This window comes from Akanthomyces muscarius, chromosome 3 (assembly GCF_028009165.1).
Source record: "Akanthomyces muscarius strain Ve6 chromosome 3, whole genome shotgun sequence".
Classification (NCBI taxonomy): Eukaryota; Fungi; Ascomycota; class Sordariomycetes; order Hypocreales; family Cordycipitaceae; genus Akanthomyces; species Akanthomyces muscarius.
Genome location: NC_079243.1, coordinates 1,822,568 through 1,842,515, shown reverse-complemented (window position 1 = coordinate 1,842,515; position 19,948 = coordinate 1,822,568). Strand labels below are relative to the sequence as shown.

General features: G+C 53.2%; 7 protein-coding genes across 7 annotated transcripts; 4 read left to right on the top strand and 3 right to left on the bottom strand.

The window, feature by feature from the left end:
* Positions 1 to 858: 858 nt before the first annotated feature.
* On the bottom strand, positions 859 to 5,733 carry LMH87_001929 (uncharacterized protein; the record flags this gene model as incomplete). The annotated part of the gene is made up of 12 exons (XM_056193295.1): positions 859 to 1,462; positions 1,529 to 1,621; positions 1,692 to 2,310; positions 2,368 to 2,555; positions 2,613 to 2,721; positions 2,769 to 3,110; positions 3,168 to 3,327; positions 3,390 to 4,108; positions 4,161 to 4,394; positions 4,450 to 4,729; positions 4,786 to 5,196; positions 5,269 to 5,733. The coding sequence occupies 12 exons, from the start codon at positions 5,731 to 5,733 to the stop codon at positions 859 to 861; spliced, it is 4,224 nt and encodes a 1,407-aa protein (XP_056050349.1).
* A 1,087-nt stretch (positions 5,734 to 6,820) lies between these two features.
* Positions 6,821 to 11,017, top strand: LMH87_001928 (uncharacterized protein; the record flags this gene model as incomplete). Its single annotated transcript, XM_056193294.1, has 3 exons — positions 6,821 to 7,012; positions 7,066 to 10,955; positions 11,002 to 11,017. 3 exons carry the CDS (start codon positions 6,821 to 6,823, stop codon positions 11,015 to 11,017), a joined length of 4,098 nt encoding a protein of 1,365 aa, XP_056050348.1.
* Positions 11,018 to 11,525: 508 nt separating this feature from the next.
* On the top strand, positions 11,526 to 11,993 carry LMH87_001927 (uncharacterized protein; the record flags this gene model as incomplete). Its single annotated transcript, XM_056193293.1, has 1 exon — positions 11,526 to 11,993. One exon carries the CDS (start codon positions 11,526 to 11,528, stop codon positions 11,991 to 11,993), a length of 468 nt encoding a protein of 155 aa, XP_056050347.1.
* A 296-nt stretch (positions 11,994 to 12,289) lies between these two features.
* LMH87_001926 (uncharacterized protein) lies at positions 12,290 to 12,844 on the bottom strand (the record flags this gene model as incomplete). Its single annotated transcript, XM_056193292.1, has 3 exons — positions 12,290 to 12,439; positions 12,513 to 12,609; positions 12,660 to 12,844. 3 exons carry the CDS (start codon positions 12,842 to 12,844, stop codon positions 12,290 to 12,292), a joined length of 432 nt encoding a protein of 143 aa, XP_056050346.1.
* Positions 12,845 to 13,459: 615 nt separating this feature from the next.
* Positions 13,460 to 15,064, top strand: LMH87_001925 (uncharacterized protein; the record flags this gene model as incomplete). The annotated part of the gene is made up of 2 exons (XM_056193291.1): positions 13,460 to 13,594; positions 13,646 to 15,064. The coding sequence occupies 2 exons, from the start codon at positions 13,460 to 13,462 to the stop codon at positions 15,062 to 15,064; spliced, it is 1,554 nt and encodes a 517-aa protein (XP_056050345.1).
* Positions 15,065 to 16,548: 1,484 nt separating this feature from the next.
* Positions 16,549 to 18,242, top strand: LMH87_001924 (uncharacterized protein; the record flags this gene model as incomplete). Its single annotated transcript, XM_056193290.1, has 5 exons — positions 16,549 to 16,612; positions 16,675 to 16,757; positions 16,813 to 16,845; positions 16,908 to 17,282; positions 17,349 to 18,242. 5 exons carry the CDS (start codon positions 16,549 to 16,551, stop codon positions 18,240 to 18,242), a joined length of 1,449 nt encoding a protein of 482 aa, XP_056050344.1.
* Positions 18,243 to 19,073: 831 nt separating this feature from the next.
* LMH87_001923 (uncharacterized protein) lies at positions 19,074 to 19,604 on the bottom strand (the record flags this gene model as incomplete). The annotated part of the gene is made up of 1 exon (XM_056193289.1): positions 19,074 to 19,604. The coding sequence occupies one exon, from the start codon at positions 19,602 to 19,604 to the stop codon at positions 19,074 to 19,076; it is 531 nt and encodes a 176-aa protein (XP_056050343.1).
* Positions 19,605 to 19,948: the final 344 nt, after the last annotated feature.

Below are 19,948 nucleotides of genomic sequence, written 5' to 3'. Positions count from 1 at the left end.
TCGCGGCGACGCGGCGCCCATGAAAAAAATCGGCCGATGGCCAGGATCGCAGGCGAGCTGGGTTGCCGATTGCCCAAGATGAGGCACGGAGAGTCGGACGGCGCGAGGTTGATGCCTGTGGGGAAGACGCGAGCTGCGGCGGGGATGCGAGTTGATGAGCTGCGTGTCTCTGCTGCTGCTCCCAGCCCAGGCGCTTGGTGGGCGAAATGGGGTGCCAGATTGCGCTGGCATGCTAAGGCGGTGCAGGGTAGGCAGACGGAATTGTGCCACGTCTCACCGCCTAGCTCTTTATGATAGCGCCGATCAGCGCTGCATTGCCCGATATTGGCTGTAGCAGCCACTGAAGCTCACTAAAGCCCACCACAACCTACTGAGCACCATACAGGTGTAAGTGGTCTGGCTCGGTCACTTGTCAATTGAACATAAAATTGTACCAATGCTTCTTATTGCTTGTCTTTCACTCTAACCACTTTCAGAAGCTCACTATGGCCTGTCGTCGTTCTTCAATTCCCCCCGTTTCTCTCCCTTCTCGGTTGTTTCAAGTAGCGTCCACAGTGATGATACCCTATAGTGCAGTGTGGCAGCAACATTTTCGTCAGCATCGTTCTTCATTGTGTTTTTTTTCTCTCTCTATATTTCCTCCTCAAAGCGCTCTTACCATCGCTTCTTGTTATCTTTTCCTGGCTCTTGGCTGTCGCCTTTTCCTCACCTAAGAAGTACTAGAAATTGACAGTGTTATGTAGGTAGAAGTGACATTTCCAGGCACCATGTACGGATAATGGTTTTCACGCGTCACTAATTCTTTCTGTGTTCAAAAAAAGCAAGACCATCTCAAAATTATGTAAGAAGACGTCCCAGCTACTTTTGCTCAAAATACTGAGCCCAATTCGTGTCGCCAGGCCTGTGTTCAACCCGCGCTTGACCCTGGTGCATTACCATGATGGCATCTGCGCTGTCCAAAGTCGGCATTCGATGAGAAATGACGACCCTGGCGCATCCTCTAAAAGCATCGTCGAGAATTACCGCTATTCTCTCTTCTGTTCCTTCATCCAGACCTGCCGTCACCTCGTCCATCAGGACAACTTTAGATCTTGTCACTTCATGGTGCAGTATCGCGCGGGCCAGTTGGAAGAGCTGTCTCTGGCCAAGCGAGAAGCCCATGTCCTTCATTGACTCGGTCAAGCCTCCACGGTCTTTGATAATCTGCCACAGACCGACGCGGCGGAGCGCATCCTCCCGCATTTCCTCTGTCAGAGTGCAGCCCGATGGGCGCAGCGCAGGGCCGAACGGGTCGAGGTTAAACTTGACGGTGCCTCGCAGATAAATACCTCCTTGTGTCACTGTAGTGATCCGCGACCGTAATATATCAGGAGGAATTGTACGAATCTCCCGATCGTCAATGTTAATTTCGCCTTTGTATTCCAACAGATTCAGGACACTCAACAACACAGTTGTTTTGCCACTACAAAATTAATGTTAGCAGAGGGACATATACGGAGCTAGCTCGTTGCTAGTATCGCAGTCTTACCCTCCAGTTCGGCCTACTATTCCGAGCGTTTCGCCGGGGCGTACAACAACAGTTGCGTCCTTAATCTGGGACCCTTCCGACGACGCAGCCGACCTGAGAGATCAACACCCGTTCAGTATGTACGTACGTTTCTTTGATCTGATATATGGAGATTATGGCTTACCGATAGCGAGCAGATACATTCTTCAGCTCAATTTGGCCGCGTGAGGGCCAATCGGACGGAATTGGACCTTCGCTGTCTTGATATTTCTCAACAGGTGTTTCGGAGCAGTACGATTTTATACGAGACACTGCACCAAAGGCAGTTTCCATGGCCACAGACGACTGGACCCAGTCTGATATTGTGTCGCTGAATCCAATAAGACTGAGCAGCGCCAGGCCCATCGAGTTGGCCGATGCAGAGCTGGGGAACTTGAGTGCAAATGCGACAACAAGTACAGCAGCAACAGCGCTCGAAAAGTCCAAAACACCTTCTAGCCATTGTTGAATACTGTACAAAAAGTAAAGCGGCCGCTGCGTGAGATCGAGGGTGGAATAGAAGTCCTGGATTACCTCTTCTTGCCAGCGAAAGGCACGAATATGTTCGATGCCAGCAGCCGTCTCAGTGAATTGCCGAACTAGGGCCTTTGCAGTGTCATGCTCCAACAGGCGTAGCTGGCGTGAGGTGCGTAGGTAGTATTGCTGCACGGCCAAAATATGAAGCAGGAACAATGGAATTACTGGGGCCGCGTAGGTCGCACCGGCGCTGATGATGCCAATGTCAACAAAAATTGAAACGGCGCCTATTCGAGCAAACGCGTTAACAACCGATAAATTCTGGGTTGGTATCTGATACTCACGGAACACGGTTGGCAGCACCCGACCGGGAATCACCATTGTGACCATCGACGTGTCTTGGCTGAACCGATTCAGAATGGAGCTAGCGTCTTCATTGCTCAAGAATTCAAAAGTCGCCCTGAAAGTGGCATTGACTAAATTTTCATGAAGTTTATTTGCAACTTTCTCAATGATGAAGTAAAAGAAGAACCTGCATGCGCGATGAGCACAATCGCGGTAGATGAAGCAAGCGATTCTGGATACTTACATTGCAGAGAGGGAGTTCATGATCGGGTAAAGAACACAAAATACTGCGTAACCAGCATAGTATCTATGATCTCCGGCATAAGCATCAAGCCAGATGCGGGCGAAAATGTCTGCCTAGTTTAGTATATAGCCTACCCACCAGCGGGGAACGACTTACTGGGGAGCCTTTCGGAGATGGAGGCAAAAATCGTCAGTGCAAGCCAGACAGCTACTACGAAAATGCCAGCGGGTCGAAAATAGTATGCATAGAGCGAGAAACTATTATGGACCTTGGCCTTGTTCATGTCGTGGGAATCTTCATCTGTGCTGGACTGAACAAGAGGTAGCGGCTTAAACGATTCTGCCGCGGATTCACCGCGATCTATCAGTGGCCGTGCTTGTGACCGAGACGCCTGCACTAAGTCTTCGAGCTCAACATCTATTTGAGCAGGCGATATATATTGCACGTGGCCCTCATCGGTGACACGAAACACGTTGTCAGCATCGACTAGATGCTGCTCTGTGGATAGGACGTCAGAAACCAAGGTCAGAAGCATCATTGTAACATGGAACTCACTCGTGCTAGTCGTCATGACTAGTGTTTTGCCTCGTTCGGTCGCGAAACCATCTGTAAAAAGTCTAATGCGAATTAAGACTGCCGTCTGCTGGTCGAGAGAGCTAAAAGGGTCATCGAGTATAGTAGTCTCTGCTTCCATGTAGAAAGCACGTGCAAGAGCCTAGTAAAACGTGCATTAGAGCAGAAATCCTCATGACAGCTGATCTGACATCTTTCACATACAATCCTTTGCTTCTGTCCGCCGCTGAGGTTGCAGCCCTCACTTCCAGCCAAGGTTTGGTCACCGTTGGGTAGCCGCTCCAGATCCGAAGCCAGGTCACAAACAAAGATAATCCTTTGATATAGCGTACGATTGTAGGACTTGCGACCGATAATGTTGAGACGGATGGTCGTGTTTATCAGCCAAGGCCGCTGACCTGCAAATGCGATTGACGGCGAGGAAATCACGGCAGTGCCACTCTTAAAAGCCATCTCACCGAGCATTGCCTTAAGGAGTGTGGATTTGCCACAGCCAACAGAGCCGTGGATCATAGTGACCTCGCCAGCCTTTATAGATATAGTCGCGTCACTCAAAACTGAGTCAGAAGCGCCCAGAGCGACATTGATGGCTCGTAGCTGTACTGTATATGAGACCGCAGTGGCCCTGGTACCCCTTCTCCGTAGACCTGTTGCGTCGGTTGGGACAGAGGCAGAATAATCGGTAACTCGACGGGGGTCTCTTGCCTCGTCTTGAGCAAGGTATGTCTGGATGCGATCGAGGCAGGCAAAGCCAGTAGCCCAATTGGGAAGGTTTGCGAAGAAAGCAGCGAGAGGCTGAGACACCATACTTACGACAGCAAGAATAGTATAAAAGCGCGCCGATGACATTGTTTGGGCTTCTCTGGTCCAGAACAGAGTGGCAGCGACAACAAGCGCTGGTGTTATTGTTTCGGCAAATGCGGCTTTGCGAAGTCAATCACCTGTATTAGATGTAGGATGGAGATATAAACTTACAAATACCAAAAGTAATGCAATTGATTCGTCTGACATTCAGAGAAACTGCTACTTCCTTAGCGCGTAGATGATGTAGATGCGTTGCCATCGACAGCGCCAAGCCAGTCATTTTGATGTCCTTTATCTGCGCCAGCATATTTGAAGTAGCGGCAACGCGGTCAGCGATGTGCTCATTCCATATTTTTCGGTTAGCGCCCATTCGTTTAGCCAGCTGCCTCGAGCCCACCGTTACGACTGTACAACACAATTAGCTCGCCAGCACGCAGTGTGCTAACACGAATATACGTACTCAAGGCAGTAACACCAGTAAAGATGCTCGCCGCGCCAACGAAGATTGTAAGGACTCCGATGCCGAAGCCGACCTCGAGAACCACTGCACAAGTATCATAGCACAATGATACGAGGCTGCCGACGCCTTCGACGTCAGTGCTCATCAGCGTCACTGCAGCCGACTCTTCTGACTCCGCGGCGCTGATACGGAGGGACTTTTGGTATATGGCGGACACGAGAGTGCCTCTTATGGAAACCATAATTTGGGTTCTGATTTGGCTGAACCAGTTTCTAGACACCTTGACCGGGAATTTAGCACGGGATGATGCAGCAAGCCACGACAGTTACTACCTACCGCTTTGCCACTGAACACAAGCGCAGTGGCCAAGATGAGTCCAATCACCTCATCATTCCTAGATCCTTTATCTGGCTGCGTAGGCTGATCGGCAACCACATTGACGACATCTTGTAAAAGAAAAGGCTGGCTGAAGTTGAACCCTACCAGGAACAGGCGTGGTAAGATGGCATAGAAGAACGGCCAGGGCGCGGCAAAAATTAGGGCTTTGAATAGTGCGCGCTTAGCTTTATGGTCTTGTTTATCCCAGCATAGTTTAAAATTGCGGTAGAGCATATTGGAGCCAAATTGGTGGCCGATGTCCGGGAGGGTGTCGTTGTCAATAATGTGACGAAAGCCGAAGAGCAAGAGCGGGTTGATCCACAAGAATGTAGATCTACTCCAGAAGCCCGCCGTGATCTCGCTGCCAAGCTGGTCTCAATTTTCGGCAATGATGAGCGATCGCTTCGAGATTTCCTCCAAAATGACCAAGAGAAACTTGACCGCTGGCAGGACACATGTCAGACGCGCAAGGGTGTCCAGGCCCGTTCTGTGAAGGTAGGTGTAAATGGTGATGAGATCGAATACAAGCGTGATGCTCAGAAAGGCAGAAAGGAACAAGATAGGCTGAAGAAAATAGACGTGCGAGGCGTAAGCCATGGCCACAACGCCGACGGAGCTGAGGAGGGTAAGGATCGAAGCTGCTTGCGCCAGCTTAGAATTCAAGGGGGACTGGTACCAGTACACCACAATCGCGAGCTGGACCGCAACGGCGGCCACGGCTACGGCGACCTTTGCCCCCAGAAGCCAGCCTGACCGTACCAGGGGCCGGCAAGTAACAATTTTGTGAATGTAATATGGCAGGGTAAAGATCAAAACGGCAGATGGCGCCATGTGAAACATTGTATCTTCAAAGAGCAGCGTAAAGTCAAAGTGGCCCAACAGGCGCGGGCCAAAAGAGTCGTCCATGGCGACGTGTTAAAGCTGGTCAGTAACGAGCCGCGAGGTTTGTGTCCACGGGCGCGTATTTGACGAGAAGAGGATGGGCTACAAGAGGGAGAGAGGGGGGAAAGAAAGCCAAGAAATAGTTGGTCCAGCGGAAAAGGTCATGGACGGGGAGCCGGGTGAGGCGCCGCTGACCAGGCTGAGGGGAACCTGCAACGCAACAAGGAAGATGCAGCTTATTAGACTCGTTAGTGGCGCTATCACAACGATGCAACGCTGAGGGGTGGAGCTGAGTGTGGTTGGTTCTGCGGATGGGTGGCTCTGGCGCATGCCAATGTGCATTTACTAAGCTATTTGGCCTCTCCTCAGCCTGTTTTCCGCGCAGTGTGCCAGCTAGTCCGGGAGGGGAAGCTGCAGCGCGAAATTGGTGGCATCGGGGCTCCATTACAACGACACAGAGTTCCGCCTCGCATGACTACAGCGCCATCACTATAATCCTGGCCGCGGGCCCGACTAGAGTCATAGAGCCAACTATCGCTCGGCGTTTGCACTAACTGGCCATCAGTTCGCATCCCTAAAAGTCAAACGGACCAGGCCAGAGTGTCGTGCGCTCGTCCTACCCTCTGAATTCGGCGACACCGAGCTCGATAACACTCGGAGAGAAGCAAGAGCTGGCGATGGTGCATGAATTAAATATTGGTCGTTGAGTTAGTATGCAGGAAAACGGAGATGAGCAGTATATATGGTGGCTGCCAGGCTCCCTTCGTAGTGGGATCAGCTTACCAACAAGGCTGTGGCTGCCCAGCCCGTCGCCGAAGCTACTGACGAGATCACTGTGGTGGAACTAATGTAACAATGACCTGCCAACTATTTCACCAGCAACTAACTACTGACACATAAAACTGGGAGCAGCCAATTCCCCCGCCTTGGTTGTTCGACGTTTCTACCTTTCATACTTTATATGATCGCATATTGGAGCTGACAAAGAGGTCCAGCAACTGGTTTTATTGCCGCATAAGACTCCAGGGTCGTCTATTGTCGTTTTCCCTACCATCTTTCTTTAGTTAGATGTCCCCGCACCTCCGGGCCTCCCCTCTATCGCGTCACTGCCATGGCCACCTCCACCGATGAAGCCTTCTGGCCCCCGATCGGGTCGATCTTTGACCTGACCTTGAAATTTGAGGAGATTATTTTCAGCATCGCTTTCTCATCTGCTGCGGTTGCTCTTTTTCTATTCTTGTTTCGCCATTACTGCCAACAACCTGTCTGCGCTCGTAATGGCATGCTGCTGTGGGCAAAGCTTGTAAGCATCTCTTTTGTTACCCACTCACAGCACTTCATTAATGTGTGGCTTAGGCCGCGACCGGCGTCATTTTTGCTTCGCAGATGGCTACGCTGATCTTTTGGGCTATCGCAACACACCACCGCACAAAAACAGCAATCCCTGCCGCGTCGGTCGATTTAGTCGCTGCCGCATGCTTGGCAGGCATCGTTTATCTGGAGCATAGACACTCGATTCGCTCTTCTGCATTTACTGCCATCTACCTGCTTCTTAGTATCGCCTTCGAAATAGTCAAGGGTCGGTCCTTTTTCTTGCGCCCAGGATTGATCTTGCTCGGTGACATGGCGGAAGTGACTGCTGGAATGAGGCTTTTGCTTCTCGCTCTACAAGAATTATCAAAAAGGTCACTTCTTATTGATGATGCTTTACGTCAAAACAGTGGCCTGGAGACAACCAGCGGCTTCATCAGTAGAGTACTCTTTCTCTTCTTGAAACCCATCTTCGCCACTGGGTTCCGGACAGAACTCCTAATGCGCCACTTGAGTCGACTAGATCCCGAACTTTCTTCAGAAGTGCTGTATCGCAAATTGGAGCCATACTGGCGGCCTCGTCGGACAAATCCATCCTCAAACGAGCTGCTCAAAGCGTCCTTCAAGGCTTGGAAAGGCTGCGTCGCCGGACTGGTTTTCTCTAGACTTGTTGTCACCGCATTCAACTTCTCACAGCCATTTGTCCTACGTCGTGTAATCGACCTAGTGGATAAGCCCACTGAAGGACAAAATGACATGAAGGAACGTGGCGGCGTGCAAGCAGCTGCCACCTGTATGTTCGTCGGGATTGCACTGTCACATACCACCCATGCACATTTAATGAATCGCTTTGTCACCCGTTTGCGTGGCGGCCTTGTCGCACTCATTATACACAAAGAGCATACGATTACAGAGGCGGAGGCGAAGCGCTCAGCAGCTGTCACACTCATGAGCGCTGATGTTGATGGAATCACTACTGGTATACCACAATGCCTACAAATACCCATCGGCATCCTGGAGATAGTACTTGGTATGTACCTGCTATCGCAATTCATCGGTATCTCCGCTTTTTCAGTATTTGGTCCTCTTGTTATCAGTACCGTTATGGCATACTTTATCTCGCGGCGAATGGCAACAAGACTCTCTGAGTGGAATAAAGGTATCGAGATCCGGGTTGCGAAAACGGCCAAGATTCTGCCGCAAATAACAGCCATCAAGATGCTCGGCCTGGGACCCACGGTCGGCACCTTTCTACAATATCTTCGAGACCAGGAGATCACTATTTCAAGAAGTTTTCGACGTTTTCAAGCCCTGGGTATGGGGCCCATTCTAGTTGGTGATCTGATGACACCTGTGGTCGTCATTGCAGCAGCCTTATTTGGGCCCTCCTTCCGTGGTCAAATGTCCGCCGCAGAAGTCTTTCCTATTTTAACAGTTGTGTCGATCATCCAAAGACCTCTCCTAGCCGTGTTGGAAACGTTCTCAAGATGGGGGAACATGCTGGCATGCTTCTCTCGCATCCAGAAGTTCTTGTGCCTCCCGGAGAAGAGAGACCCAAGGTCAGAAACCGTCGCAACACCGGCCTCATCTAGCACCAAAGGCCCAGAAGCTAGCCTTGCTTCGAGCGTGGTCCAATTTCGACAGACTGATATTGCCCCGCTTGGAATGAAAGAGCCGTTGTTGCGCCAAATTAATTTTGACATGGCGCCAAGTTCCACTACAGGTCTCGTTGGCCTTACAGGTGGTGGCAAGTCTACCATCGTACAAGGAATACTGGGCCAAAGTGAAGTTTTGGGCGGCTCAATATATGTCAAAACTGATGAGATTGGATACTGTGGCGAAAATGTCTGGCTACGGGATACCACAATTCGCGCAAACATCATCGGAGACCTAGAGTTTAACCAAGCGAGGTTTACGAGGGTCATCAGAGCATGTTTTCTTGAAGAAGATCTAGAGTGGCTACCTGGTGGCGTAGAATACGTTGTTGGCACAAATGGGTCAAATCTGAGTGGCGGTCAACGACAGCGTGTCGGAATTGCGCGATCTGCTTATGCAGAGTATCGGATCACGATCCTCGACGATGCCTTCAGTTCTCTTGATCATGACACTGCCATTCACATCCTCCACCATCTGGTTGGACGTGATGGTATTTTCCCGCAGGCTGGATGCAGTGTCTTGATCGTCACCCATCTGCCAGGCTGCTTGGCTCTGGTTGACCAGCTGCTTGTCCTGGAGGGAGCCAGCTGCACTGTTCTGAAAGAAAAACGTGATATTGATAAATATCGGGGGAGACTCGGAAGTACCATGGCCACACTCAGCCGCAATGTTGCTGTCAGAGAAGAACGAAGGGAACAGCGCGCACTCCGCACATCTTTGGAAGAAAATGCCGCTGTTGTGGCATTCAGCAACGCCGCACTCCGCCAGCGAGGCGACATACGTCTCTATAGTCTGTTCATTCAGCCTATCGGTTGGGTTAAAATGGGTCTATACACTATTTTTACCTCTCTATTTGCTGCCGGAGAAGTTGTTCCCGAAATCTATCTTCGAATATGGATTGAAACCAACCCCGACAAGTCTGAGCTCTTCATTGGCTATGCCAGTGTTGTGGCCGCTACATGTGCTACCGGCTGCTTAGTATACTGGTTCTTATACGCAGAGCTATCTCCCCGTGCGTCGAGCCAGCTGCACCAACGGCTTGTAGATAGCACTATGGGGTCAACACTCAGGTTCTTGAGTACAACAAAAACGGGAGTACTGTTGAATCAATACAGCCAAGACATGACCTTATTGTCGAGGAATCTCCCTGCGGCAGTTCTCAGAACTATTCATTGTGGCACCAATGCGATCATCCAGATTGGTATTATTCTCGCCGGCGCAACTTACCTGGCTGGCACCCTCCCTGCTATTTTGATCGCCTTATTTTTCATCCAACGATACTACCTACGCACGTCGCGGCAGATACGCCTTCTGGATCTTGAGGCAAAGGCGCCACTGCATACATACTTTGAGGAAACAGCTGCTGGTCTGACACATATTCAAGCCTTTCACTGGCAAGACCAAAATATTGAACGTGGAATTTTACTCCTGGAAGAGTCTCAAAAGCCTTTTTATGTCTTCTTGGCTGCTCAACAATGGCTGGGCATGGTTCTTGGTCTTTTAGCCGCTGCTCTCGGTACGTTACTTGTGGCACTGGCTTTGTTTATAGACCAGAGCTCCTCCTCGCCTGCTATTGGTCTCTCCTTTATGGGACTGATCTACTTGAATATTGCCCTCCAAAATACGATGGTGGCCTGGACGGAGCTCGAAACATCTTCTGGGGCATTGGCAAGGCTGTCCCTTTTTCAAGAGCGGACGCCGCAAGAAGCACGGCAGACCGGTGAGGGATTGCCTAGAGATTGGCCGTCGAAAGGTCAGGTCAAAATGAGGAATGTTTCTGCCAATTATACACCCGAGATTGACGATTCTCAGCCTGCACTTCGGAATGTGTCTTTATTAATCTCGCCGGCTCAGCGAATCGGCATTATGGGCCGCAGTGGGAGCGGTAAAAGTTCTCTGTTCCTAACCATGCTGGGATTTATCGCTTATGAGGGCGAAATTGAGATTGACGGTATCAACATCGCGTCCATCTCCGTGGACGATTTGCGATCACGCATCGTTTCAATTTCCCAGGACCAGGTACAATTTGATGCCACCATTCGAACCAATCTACTGCCATTTACGATGAACGATTCGTCTTCGAAAATGGACGAGAAAGACAAAAAGCGGGATCTGGGCCTTGAGAAGCTACTGAAGAGCCTTCAAATATGGACACCGCTTGCTAAAAAGGGGGGACTTGACGCTATGCTAGATGGCATTGGCTACTCGAAAGGCCAGATGCAACTCCTGTGTATCGCCCGAGCCATCCTACGGCAGCAGGAGACTGGGAGTCGACTGGTGTTAGTAGATGAGGGTACAAGTAGTGTTGACGCGCATACTGAGAAGATTGTCAACAGAGTGATGAAGGAAAACTTTGCGGGATGTACTGTCTTGACAATTGCGCATAGGGCGTCAGCCATGGCAGACTCTGATGACCTCGTTCGGCTGGACAGAGGGGCTACGGTAAATCTCAACAGAGACTCTGATTCTGAGTCTGCGGAAGAGGAATGTTAGTCTTTCTTTTACTTAATCAATCCAATACACAGGCATGTAATTCGAGGGCAAGTGTACTCACGCGAGCATAGCTAGGGCCGTGGGCATCGCAGTAAGAGAACCCCGGCCTGTCGCAGGCAGCGTCCCCAAGATGCGGGTTGTCAACATCAAACCGCACTGCCTTCTATGCGGCCGAGAGCCCGGCAATATAACATTACAGATCAAGTACTCTGTCTCTTCGAACTGCCCAATGCGCAGAGGAAATTATGCACCACCCTCCGTATTAATCGTCCGTAGGGTTAGCAGACAGTTTTGGACTCGCTCCGACTTACAAGGAAGGGGTGAAGCGGACGCTGCGTGAGCGCGACGCCCCGGTTATGCACTTCCACGGGCACGTGCAGTTCGAGGAGTCGGACATGTTGCATCATCGGCTCGAGCTGCGCATACTTCCGGCAGCAGCACAACCACCACCACCACCACCACCACCACATGATGATGGCGGTGGTAGTGGAGCACCGACAAGTAATGTTGACGACGACGGCTGGCTCTTCTCCGCCGCGGACACGCTCGAGGCCGACGACATATTCGACGTGCGGCTGCCGCGGCCTACGCAGGTTACCCACACGGGCTGTCGCAGCGGCCAGTCAGTCAACAAGGATGCGGACGACCACCTCGGCCTGACGACGGCGCTTCATTACGCCGGGGCGAGCTCCGTGCTGTTTACCCTGTGGAAGATTGATACCGAGGATGGCCTGAAATTTTCGAAGGCCTTTTACAGAGAATTCCGGCGCGAGGCTGGCGATGGAGTGAAGAGAAGGGCGGCAACGAGACGGGGAGGGTTGTGAACCTGGCCAGTGCGATGCAGAAAGCAATGTTGGGGCTGAGGGGGCGGAATAAGATGCTATACTACTGGGCGTGTTTTGTCCTTCATGGCATGTGGCTATACAAGTATAAGTAATTAGAGATACAGTTCTAGGTGTATTATTTATTTGTTGTGTTTGATACTGTAGCGTTATTACAAGTACTTTTCAAAAGAAAAAAAGTCATAATCTTCAAAAGAAATCGGTTTTTGTTCCATATCATAAAAAGACTGTGAAGTATTCAAATTAATATTCGAGAAACATACTCTTACTATATATCTCTACTCTAATTCTTTAGCTAGATACACTGTACCTGCATACGGACTGTTGTTGTAGGGTTCTGCCTCGAGAAACCCTTCCGACTTGTACAGCTTGATAGCGGCCTCCATCCTCGCCAGGGTGTCCAGAAACACTTCGTTGTACCCTTGTTCCTTTGCGCGTCGCATCAGCTCCAGCAACAGTTTGCGCGCAACCTGTCTCCCCCGCGCCTCCGGATACACGAACAGCCTCTTCATTTCCGCGCAGCGATGGCCTTGCTTGGCCTTGGGGTGACTCGACGGAAGCGTCACAGGTCGCGACGCGACGCAGCCCAGAGCACGTCCTGACTCGGTGTCAATAGCCAGCAACAGGGAGCCTGTCGGGGGTGCATACTTCCCCGGCAGTCCGGCGAGCTCGGATTCGTAATTTTGGTGCGAAAGGTCTTCGTCGAGCCATTCGGTGTAGGTGTGGAAGCATTTGATGACGGCGGCGAGATCCTCCGGTGACTCAACCTGACGAATCAACACTGGCGAAGGAGCTGACGGTTTGGATTCCATAATGTTCCTGATGTCCTTCATGTGAGAGAGGTATGCTGGTAGAACAAAGGCGGTTGCAGGTAGCAATTCGGTGGTGATTGTTAGACAAACGTCAGATTCTGGCCGAGGCTGTCTGGCGTAATTTCTGTGCCGATTCAGTTTTCAAAGGCAACGGCTGTATTTCCAGAAGTTTCTGAGATTTTCTTGTGCTTCATGTCGAAAGGCGTAAATGTCATGTGTAGATGACTCTTGAAGCTCGGGACGGGACGGCCGGCAGCTTGTTGCAGGGGCGGGAGGAACTAAGTAAGTGGGCTCCTACTCATCAACAAGGGAATTGTCTCGAATCTAAAAGCTGCCGAGTTTATTTGCCTCATAGCATTTTCAATAAACTTTTTTCTATTTCTTTTAGTATTCATTGAACCCATCTTGGCCGGGAACGGAGCTGACCCGTGCCCCACCATTACATCAGACTAGCCGCTGGTGCCTGTCGGCGGCTCGTCAACCACGTAAACTGTCCACAAGCTGTCACTATCACAAGCTTAAAGAGCACTGCAACATCTCCAATACAGAAAGCGCCAGCCATCGAAGAATATATACGCACCAGTCAAAACGTGAAACAGCTTGTTTGCACAGGCCGGCACCCGCGCAAACGGCAGCATGGCCGACGCCGAAACAGACATTGGCCAACTGTCCCCAACACAGCAAGAGGCCCTCCAACAGTACCTGGCCGTGACGGACCAAGATGTCAAGGACGCGATACCACTACTACAACGGTCGCAATGGAATGTGCAGGTAATGATTCACCGAAAGGCAGTTTCTGAGACGATTCGCTGACGAAAATAGATTGCCATTGCCAAATTCTTTGACGGCGAAGGCCCCGATCCCTTAGCCGAGGCCATGGCGGCCAACCAAGCCATCCCACAAGTCGCCGCTCGACACGAGAACCTCCAGCAGAGTCTACTCGCATCCGAGTTCAGCTCGAGGGTAGCGCCGCGCCGCGATCGAACCGACCCCGCCCCCCGAATCGTCCCACAGTCATCAACAACGCACGGCACGCCGTGGCTGCTGGGTCTCCTGCTGACACCCCTCAACTGGGGCTGGCAGGCGGCGACGGTTGTGCTTCGCACGGTGCTCTATGCTCTCTCCTTTTTGCCAGCGGCGATCCGGCCAACGCTGTTTACAAGCCGGCTGTCGGCAGCGCTGCAGGGCGGCGGCAGCGGCGGGCGGCGGATGCTCATGCCGCGCGATGCGGCGGCGCGGTTCAAGCGCGAGTTTGACGAGGAGCACGGCGACAATGAACTGCCGTTCTTCGAGGGCGGCCTGGCGCAGGCGCACGATCTGGCCAAGAAGGAGCTGAAATTCTTGCTGGTGGTGCTGCTCTCGCCTGAACACGACGACACGGCGGCATTTGTGCGCGAGACGCTGCTGGCACCCGACGTGGTCAGCTTCATCAAGGACCCTTCCAGCAACATCATTCTCTGGGGCGGTAACGTGCTGGACTCGGAGGCGTTCCAAGTGGCGCGCGAATATAAATGCACCAGGTACCCGTTCTCGGCGCTCGTCTGCCTGACGCCCAAGGAAGGCAGCACACGCATGGGGATTGTCAAGCGGCTGTCAGGGCCCATGCCCGCCGCGACATATCTGTCGGAGTTGCAGGGGGCGATTGAAAAGTACGGCGCCGACATGGCGGGTGTGCGTGCGGAGCGCAGCGCGCAAGAGTTTGCGCGCAGCTTGCGCGACCAACAGGACTCGGCCTACGAACGTTCGCTTGCAATCGATAGAGAGCGAGCACGGGAGAAGAAGGAAGCTGCGGCGGCGGCCGCCGCCGCTGAGAAGCGTGCGCTGGAAGAGGCAGACGCGGCCGCTCTGCGCGCCGAAAAGGGCGAGCAGTGGAAGGCGTGGCGCGCGTCGCAAATCAAAGCAGAGCCACCTACGAGCGACAAAGAGGTCGTGCGTGTCGCCCTCAAGATGCCGGAGGCCTCTGGCGCGGGCCGCATCACGAGGCGGTTCGCGCAGGACGCGCCGCTGGAAGAACTCTATGCGTTTATAGAGTGCTACGGCGTGCTGCACGGCGATGAGGGCGCCGGCAATGCTAGCAAGGAGAAGCCGATCGACTATGAGCACAAGTACATGTTTCGCGTGGCGTCGACGCTGCCACGGGCCATCTACGAGCCCAGCGCGACGGAGACAATGGGCGCTACGATTGGGCGATCGGGCAATTTGATTGTAGAGCCGATGCAGGATGGCGCAGAGGAGGAATGAGGTTGACTGGAGGTGTGTAATATTACAAAAGAATGGGCTGTATATGAATGAATAGAGTGGACAGAGGTTGAAATCATGACTGGTCTACGTGATGTGTGTGAGTTGAGCGCTGGTGACGAGACAACTGCTGATCCTCGTCGCGCCCATCATGGGACTTGGTTCGTCCGGCGATTCGGCAGATACATGACGGGTGTGATCCGGAGATGAGGCGAACAGCGGTATGAGCTTGGTCAGACCTTTTTGACTGCACAGCCCCAAAGCTTTACGCAAGCCGCGACGAGGTGTAGTGGCATGATGGTGCGTTGCCGAGACTCGTCCGGTTGTCAGCAGGCTTGTCCTCCGTCATGAGCAAAAATGAAGGAAAAAAGAAACTGAGAGGACAAAAAAAAACTGCCAAAAAACGGTAGCATCGCAGATTCATCTGAGGGATTGCTGCCTGCTGCCTGATGCCAGCTTCTTAGTTCCCGGACCAAGACCATCAGGAGTTACCAAATCAGGCGAAGCGCTAGAACCGCCGCAGCTGTGACCACTTTTACAGCATATGAAGGTACGCTGTAGCCAGTGCCCTCGAGCCCTGCAGGCCGCGCTGCTGCTATTGCTTCAGCGCATCGGTGGGCTCTGGGACCCCTAAAAGTTCAAAGTGGAGTGCAAGTCGAGTCTAAATTCGTTTGGGCTCCAGGGGACCCAAGGGACCTTGGTAGACAATCGTCATTGCTTACTGGAATACCGGGACTGGAGGCGCAAGAGTGGCTGTCAATGGCTTCGTCTGAACATTGTTGAAGAAGGGATCGCTGCTCGTTTCACAGAGCAAAGTGACCGGGACAGCCTCTGACCTCGACAGTTTCGGAAACAACTGCACACTTCTCTCGCGCACTCAAGTCAAAAACCTGGGTTATAAATCAAGTACCAAGTAGCGCCATGTACACGTGTTTGGCCTTGGCGAAAAACGGTTCCCTTTCCCGCACAGAGGCGGAATGGCAGCCTCCAACCAGTAACCTCCAGGTACCTGCAACCCCAGCAATGCGCTAGGGACCCGCTGCGCTACAGGGCACAGCCTCTGAGTGGCCACCTGGCGCGGCGCTCTAGGCTGACGTCGCTGGAGCCCCTACAAGCCCACCAAGTACCAACGCCATCTCCGCCACGCTACCCCGTACGCCATCAACATTTCCATTTGCTTTTCAGCCTGTTTACTCCCTCTCGCTACTCTCCTCCCTAATCACCTCTTGTCCTGCGTTTCAACACTGTCGTTTGTTGCCTCGACTTCTCTCGAAATCCCCCGCCGCTCGATAACCAACGTTTGTCTGCTACGCTAGCGCCATCTCTTTGTTCTCGATTCCCGCGCATCGACCCCCCTTGCCACCCCAACGACGACACGAATCTCCGTCCCGCGTCGGGCATCTCGCGACCGTGACTTGCATCCTTCAGCGCCAGACGTCTGAAGAATCACTGCTGTAACCCGAGATACCCCCAGTCGCACGCCCACCATGAAGTCGATGAAAAGCCTCAGCATGAACAAGATGCTCGGGGGCATCAAGAGGAAGAGCACACGTACGCCTTACCATAACCAACGTGAATACGAGGCCGCGCCCAACGCTGACCTGTTGATCCAGTAGCAGCACCTACTGCCGGCTCGGCTGCCGCTGCCGTACCGCAACAAGGCGAAGCTCCCGAAAAGACGGCTCACAACAGCGTTGTATGTGTTTTTGCCTGCGAGCCTCGCGCCCGTCGCTAATGTCGTCACCCCGCAGAAAGCCTTTTGCGAGTCGGGATACAATGTCCAGGTATGTCACTGCCGTGCGCCCGCACCGAATCTCCAGTGCGCTGACACGGCATCTTTCTGCAGGGCGACGAAGTCCTCTTCCTCCCGCCCATTGTCGACGCTGCCGAGTCCTCCCCCGCCGCCGCTACCGAGTGCGCCCGCCTCATCCGCAAGTTCATGTCCAAGGACTACTTCTCCCGCGCCGCCTGGCAGTACAACGCCATCATGCTCCTCCGCATCCTGACCGAGAACCCGGGCCCCATGTTCACCCGCAACATTGACGCCAAGTTTGCCGACACCTGCAAGGCCCTGCTGCGCGGCACCAAGGACCTCAACGTCCGCCAGATGCTCATCGAGACGCTCGACGACTTTGAGCAGACAAAGTCTCAGGATGAGAACCTGGCCGTCCTGCTGCAGATGTGGTCCAAGGAGCGCACCAAGATTCAGGCTGTCTATGGCGTAAGATAGTCTTGCCCGCAGAGCTGCGCTTTTCACAAATTCGGCCCGTACTGACACGCCCCCCAGAACGCTCCGAGAATGGCGCCTCGTCCATTTCTCACGAACCCGCAGCAACAACAGTCGCCAAACAGCAACAATAACGGCCAAAACTACTTTTCCCGCCACCACACCAACAACAAGCTGCCCGGCGCCGTCGAGCTTGCCAGCCGGCTCGAAGAGGCGCGCACGTCAGCCAAGCTGCTCGAGCAGGTTGTCATGAACACGCCTCCCGCCGAGACGCTCGACAATGACCTGATCAAGGAGTTTGCCGACCGCTGCCTGAGCGCCTCGCGCAGCATCCAGGGCTACATGATCGCTACCAACCCCGGCCCCGACAACGAGACGATGGAGGCCCTCATCGACACCAACGAGCAGCTGCAGACGGCTCTTAACCAGCACCAGCGCTCCGTCCTCAGCGCCCGCAAGCAGCTCGGCCTCGGCGTGCGGTCCGAGGAGACGACACCCGCCGGTGGGACGCCCACCGCCGCCGACGAGCCCGTCTCGCCCATGCTCGACTCACCGGCGCAGCCTGTCCGAAACGGCAAGGGAAAGCAGACGGATCTGTATCAGGCTGAGCCCTCGGGATCCGGTCCCGGCTTGGGCATGGCCTCTGGCTCCGGCTCCGGCTCTTCCTCCAACAAGGGCAAGCATATCCGCGACGAGGAGGACCCCTTTGCCGACCCTTTTGCCGATCCGCAGCAGGACGACCACACCCCCAACAATGGCGCGGCCCGCTCACGGACGCCCGTCGTGCAAGATGAGATGCCGCATGAGCCGTTCCATCCTGGGTTTACGCCAGCTGCCGTCCCGCCGGTAGGCCACCCCGCGCTCCGCGATGGCGAGACGGCGTCCAAGGACACGTCGATTGAGGATCTCTACGATGCCGCTGCCGCTTCCGGCAAGGGCAAATCTACTGTTTAAATACCACTGACAGTGTGAGCGATGTTTTTATAGCATGTCAAAGTTGTCCACGCGGAACGTATAGCCTGGGGTGGTGCAGAACTCACGTCGATACCATAGAGCGCTCAGTTCGTCTGGATTGTGAAGAGAACTTTTTTTTGGCTGCATATCAGGCCTGTTTCAGCGATCTTTGGCCTCGCCCTCCTCCGTTCCTCGCTGTTTTCTTTTTGGGTCAAATCTTTTCCTCGATAGGGACCCTTCCGTTGTTTCCAAGCACAAAAAACGGTCTGCTTTCTTTTTATTGATTCTTGTTTCACGCCCCTCTCTGATACCATTGATACGTTGCTATCATTTCTTCCTGTAAATAGCCGAGGGCTATATGAGAGCCTGCATTCAGTTGGAGTACAATAGGCCGTTGCCCACATATATACCGTGTTTTTTTGTCCTCGCTCGTTCTTTCTTCCGACCCTTTTTCGCCCTCTCCCGCTACGCTTGACATCCATGGAAGCTCCTGTGTTCGTGATGATGTAGTGCTTACGCCTTTTGTGCCGTTTTCTACTTGGCTAGCAAGCGCCGTCGAGCTCACATCCCGGTGCACAGCTCCATTTCGACTCCCAGCTGCGGGATCCCGGTAGCTTATTCCGTACAGTAGGCACATTATAAGAACGCTGGTTTCGTATGCGCTGAATCATGTACATATAAAGTTTAGTGCATCTGTGGTATAGCTACAGGTATATGTGCGCATCTGTCCATGATGGCGCCTCATAGCTGATGGCGGTAAAGCGCATCAAATCTTCCAGTGTGGTAAGTGTCCTCTTGATGAAAACAAGCCCTTTATCCCGCGTCCGGTACTTAGGCACTGCTGGTGGCGCTAGATGTGCTGCTGCTTCCGGTGGTAGACATGCTGCTCGTAGACATGCTGCTGCTGCTGCTGGTGCTGGTTGGCATGCTGCTGGTGCTCGACGAGCTTCCCGTCGTTGTTGAAGCGCTCGATGTGCTTGCAGAAGAAGAGGAGGAGGAGGAAGCACTGGGGCTACTCGTGGTCGAAGTGCTGGGGCTGCTGCTGCTCATGGCCGAGGTGCTGGATGTGCTGCTCGCCGAACTTGCCGTGCCGCTAGGCGTCGCTTTGCCGCCGCCCCCAATGATCATGGCGATGAGGGCGTCGCAGTCCACGCCCATCGGCGGCTGCGGGACCACCGCGCCGGGCTTCCGGACGCCGGCCTTGGCGAGGGCAATGTCGAAGCAGGCCAGGGCCTTGGTGATGCCCGAATTCAGCAGCTGCAGCGCATCGGTGATGTCGCTGCGGCGGTCGCTGGAGTCCATGAGGTTGGGGGCCGCCAGAGCGACGACCGGGAGGGCAAGAATGGTATAGGTAACCTTCATATTTAATATTTGAATGGTGTAGATGTTTTTATGTGCGATATTCTCAACCCACGCAAATTACCTGCACTTTCGATGCGAGGAACCTCTCGATTTATAGACATTAGAAGTGGCCTTCGGAGCCGGGAGGGTGGAGTCACCCAGGCCGTTCAACATTCCAGCTGCCAAAGTCTGAATTTGGGGTACAATGCGGGCTTTCAATGTAAAAATGGCTATTAGCGGGGCGACGCAAGACGATTCATCGATCGATAGAGTTGCCCATGATGTCAGACACTGGAGATCGTTGCGCTTTCCCGTGCCATTGTGGCTTCTGGGCTGGCATGCTGACACGGGTGCTCCTAAAGCCG